The sequence below is a fragment of the Pezoporus flaviventris genome, unplaced genomic scaffold (assembly GCF_033815535.1).
Source record: "Pezoporus flaviventris isolate CSIRO_AGI_PZ_B2104156 unplaced genomic scaffold, CSIRO_AGI_Pfla_v1 ptg000064l, whole genome shotgun sequence".
Lineage (NCBI taxonomy): Eukaryota > Metazoa > Chordata > Aves > Psittaciformes > Psittacidae > Pezoporus > Pezoporus flaviventris.
This window is the reverse complement of record NW_026892612.1, coordinates 2393248-2397937: the sequence shown is the minus strand read 5'-3', so window position 1 is coordinate 2397937 and position 4690 is coordinate 2393248. Positions and strand designations below refer to the sequence as shown.

The following is a 4690-nucleotide window of genomic DNA, read 5'->3' as shown; positions in this document are numbered from 1 at the left end:
ACTCTTGAAAGGTACCTATCTAAAAATACATGTTTTCCAAAGCAAAGGAGTAACACCAATGTGTGAAAACTTCTTGTTCCTTTACTTGTTTCCTAGGTACAAATATGCCTGCTTCGGATCAGCTAGATTTGGCATTGGCCTGGAACCAGATAGATGTTGCCAAGAAACACATACTGGTTTATGGACAACGCTGGAAGGTACTACTACCTTTTATTTTTAATAGCAGCTTTGCACTTTATTATGATGACTGCTTTTCCATGATTTGATGCTTGGAGTCTGTCTTCTGGAGTAATCATTTTTTATTTTGGAGAGGTGTTACTCTTGAAGTTGCAAAGTGTTCAACTGCGGAGTGCATCAGATGAAAAATCAAATACATTTGTTTCCCCAGAGACAAGGTGATTCCTGTAGTTTCACTGCTAGCTCTTCCAAATAGTTTCAGTGGTCCTTCTGGATATGTATTCATCAAGCCAGTGTTGACAGTTGGTGGTGGTCAAGGATATTTCATTGTAGCCCAGAGTACTGATTCGGAGAAAACTCCAGGCACAAACTTGCCAACAAAGTTTTCAAGCTGACAAGCAGGTATTCTTTATTGCGGTGCTGGGAGACGCGGGGGATAGCTCCTCCTAATGTGTGTCTCTCAATTGCCACACAAGACATCCTTTTATAGCCACTGGGCATACATACATATTCATGAGGCTACGTATGGATTACATAATTTTCCAGAAAGTTCCCTGCATGAGTACAGAATTGTGGTGCTGGTCTCTGAGGGTTGTTTACTTCTTCCAACAATCTTCATCACTTCTGGCAGCCTTTGAAGCATGCACAGTCATACCAGTTTAATTGGTTCATTAGCACCAGAGACATAATAATCCTCCTATCCTCCTACTTATCAGTTAGTTTAACTGTAGCCCATCCTGGACACCTGCGGTTCCCAGATACTCCTTATCCCTGTGTCCTGTTCTTCTAGACTGTTTTTCTTAAACTACATCACAACTATAACGATTTATCTTGTGAGGATTCTCAGTATGTTCTCTAGCTGTACTCTATTTTTTTCTCTATGTATCATGCACCTCAGTAATTTTGTTGCTACTGTTACAAAGCCATCAAACTTAACATTACTTAAAACTAATTCTAAAGGTTTCTATATTCCATTTTGTGATTTTGTGCCCCCTTGTCTCAGTACTCCAAAGGTGTAAACTCCAAAGAAACGTTGCCTCTGTTTTCCTAGCCTTAGACAGAAATACAGAAATCACAGCCCTTTATGGTGTTACCAGGTAGAAAAAAAAAAGGTAGAATTAATTGTGATAACACGGCACCAAGACATTCTTATGAATAGCTGAAATCAAGGCAAGCCGTGATTTAGTCCTACATTAACTTTTATGCATGTGGAAGAACGCACAGACCTATAAAAAGCACAGACCTGTGCTTTTCAAGTTTTCAGATGTAGTCCAGTATTTAAGTATAACCCTCCCTAAGTGAATTTTTATATACATAACGTGCTTTTTATAGATGATAAATATAAAACGGTATGTACCTCAACACATACTATTCCCATTTGTTGTAAGAGTAAATGTTTTCTTCCAGAAATTATATCTGATGTGCCCAGAAGTACATTAGAAGTTTTCCATTGCAAGAATTACAATTTTTCCAGTCCTGATTGCCTTTTCTTCTTTACAATGTAAATTTTAGAAAATGGGCAGTGGCTGTAATTTTTTTTTTCAGTGACTGTAGCTGATTGTCTGACACAACAAGAGAATTGAGTTTATTGATCATCAGTCCATGTTTTCCTGTGGTGTATAAGGTTGAATACATGGAGGACTGTGCCTGAGATGCCTACAGTTGAACAACGATGAATTATAGGATTTTTTTGTTGCTGTTGTTACCTTTTTGGGCTCAGTTCACTACCTGTAAAGTTGAGATGATCATGTCATGTTCTTGCACAAAACCTGGTAAAAATGAATGGTTTCTGGTCCCCGCTGAAAAGTAAGGAAGGAAATTGCTGGTTTCATTTTCAGGATTTAAACAGTGTGTGAATAATGAGGGATTTGCCAAACCTGGAGCATAAAGTCAGAACAAAATGTTGAATACCTTCCTGCTAAGGGATTCTCATTCACTCTGTGAATTGAATAAAACTAAGCCCTTTGGGGAAAAATACAAATAAGCAATGAATTCCATTATTCATGGTGATGAATTATCTGATAACTTTTGAGTGTTCAACTGCATAACCTTAACAGTATTCCTGTCCAGCAGGATGTTTGTTGTTATGGAATGTGGAAAAGATTTGTCTTTACACAATGCGTGCATATATTTGCCTTTATGATTTTTTTTTAAATACCCTGTTATGTTTTGATACTTTGAAAAAAACTCATTTTTCACAATGTCTTCTTGCATTGTTTTACAGCATGTACATTTTTTTAAGTGATACAGAATCATAGAATTGTTTAGATTGGAAGACACCTTTGACCTTTTAAGATCATTGAGTTGAACTGTAAACTTAACACTGCCAAGTCCACCACTAAACCATGTCCCTGAGTGCCACATTTACTCATCTTTTAAATATATCCAGGAATAGTGATTCAAATAATTTCTTGAGCAGCCAATTCCAATGTTTGACAAACTTTCTGGGGGGGAAAAAAATATCCTAATATTCAATCTAAATGTCCCTTTGAGCAACTTGAGGCCACTTTCTCTTGTACTGTCACTTGTTACTTGGGAGAAGAGACTGAAACCCACGTTGGTACAACCCCTTTTTGGGTGTTTTTTGTAGACTTCTTCAGGCTAAGCAACTTAATTCCCCTAGCCACTCTTCATTAAGACTTATTCTCTAGACCCTTCACCAGCTTCATTGGCCTCCTTTGGTTGAGCTACAGCACCTATATGTCTTCATTGTAGCACAGAGCCCAAAACTGCCTGCAGTATTGGAGGTGTGGTCTCACCAGTACATAGTACAAAGGGACAATAACTTCCCTGGCCCTGCTGACCGTCCTATTTCAGATACAGACCATGATGCCATTGGCCTTCTTGACTGCCTGGGCACAAGCTGGCTCATGTTCAGCTCTGCTGTCAGCAGCTCCAGGTCCTTTTCCACTGAGCAGTTTTCCAGCTGCTCTTCCCCAGGCCTGTATTGTTGCATGGGGCTGTTGTGACCAAGTGCAGGACCCGGCACTTTGCCTTGTTGAACCTCATATGACTGTCCTTAGTCCACTGGTGCAGTCTTTCCAGATCCCTCTGTAGAACCTCCCTTCCCTCAAGCAGATCAGGGCTCCCACCCAACATGGTGTCATCTGCAACCTTACTAGGGTGCATTTGATTGCTTTGTCCAGATCATTGATAAAGATATTAAACAGAACCAACCTCAATAGTGAACGCTGGGTAACACCATTTTTGAGCATCTGCCAACTGGATTTAATTCCGTTCACCACAGTCTTTGAGCTGGACCACCCAGGCAGTTTTTTGCACCGTGAAGAGTATGCCTTTCCAAGCCATGAGCAGCCGGTTTCTCCAAGAGAATGCTGTGGGAAATAGTGTTAAAGACTTTACCAGGTAGATAGATCTTAAACTGAGAGGGTTAAATTTTGGTGGCTGTATTTTAATTTGATGCCTTCCCTTCCTTGGTGGAGGCTCAGGGGAAACCTTGCGACTCTCTACAAATACTTGAAAGTAGTTTGTAGTGAGGTGGGTATCGGTTTCTTCTCCCAGATGATAGGACAAGAGGAAATGACTGCACCAGGAGAGGTTCAGATTGGATATTAGGAAAAATTTCTTCACTGAAAGAGTGATCAAGCATTAGAACAGGCTGCCCTGGGAAGTGGTTGAGTTGGCGTTCCTGAGGGTATTTAAAAGATGTGTAGATGTGGCACTTGTGTATGGAAAATAACAAATAATAGTTTCCTAGTCCCAACATCTTTAACACGGTAGATTTTAGAGAACTATTGCGTAGTTGTTGTCTTCCCACTTCTCCTGGCTTTTCCAAGGTGATTATCTGTTTAGTGTTCAGTTTTTCCATATTCCTGACAGCCTTCTTTATTCTTCTGTGTACTTTTTTTAAGGTCTTAAAGAAATATTTTGGGATAGGCAAGCCAGCACTCTAGTCAGTATTCAAGACAAAGGGCTTTTCACAGAGATATTTAGTGAAATACTAATATTTTATAGATTATTCTATATTCATCTAAGTATAGAACCTAATAGTCTGTGTGACTTTTTTACTTGTTTCCCGTGTACAGTCAACTTGTATTTACGCTTTTGGAAGATACTGTCAATATACACTGCTTATATGTACTATATACCATATATACTTATATATACTACATATACTATATATATGATAGTGTATATATAATATATAGTATATATACTTATATATATCATATGCTATATGTACTTATGCTTTTGGAAGATACTGTCAGATACACTGACATTTTTTCTGAGTTTCAAGACTGACATGCAGGTAGGGTTGTTTCCCAAATACATGTTATTTCACATTTACCTGTCTTGAATATCACCTGCTTTTTTGGCTGGTTAGCCCATATTATGAGTTTTTTCTGCACTTCAAGATCAGTTTTGTTATGATGAGTATTTTTGTATCATCAGCAAATATTGTTGAATCATTAGACAATATGTGTGATTTTCCTGGTCTCTCACTACTATTAATAATCTCCTTCCCTATAATTTTATCCGTTATTAAACAGCT

At 38.5% G+C, this 4690-nt stretch overlaps 1 protein-coding gene across 4 annotated transcripts in view; it reads left to right on the top strand.

Moving 5' to 3' along the window:
- Window positions 1-97: 97 nt before the first annotated feature.
- The window catches only part of TRPM6 (transient receptor potential cation channel subfamily M member 6), a 59580-nt gene continuing 54987 nt past the window's right edge, over window positions 98-4690 (top strand). For all 4 annotated transcript variants that reach the window (XR_009746490.1, XR_009746489.1, XM_061470829.1 and 1 more), the window contains exon 1: window positions 98-197. Coding sequence is in view for 2 of the 4 variants with exons in the window: in XM_061470829.1 (XP_061326813.1) it covers window positions 105-197 (93 nt within the window). In the remaining 2 variants the exon portion in view is untranslated. The remainder of the gene's footprint in view (window positions 198-4690) is intronic.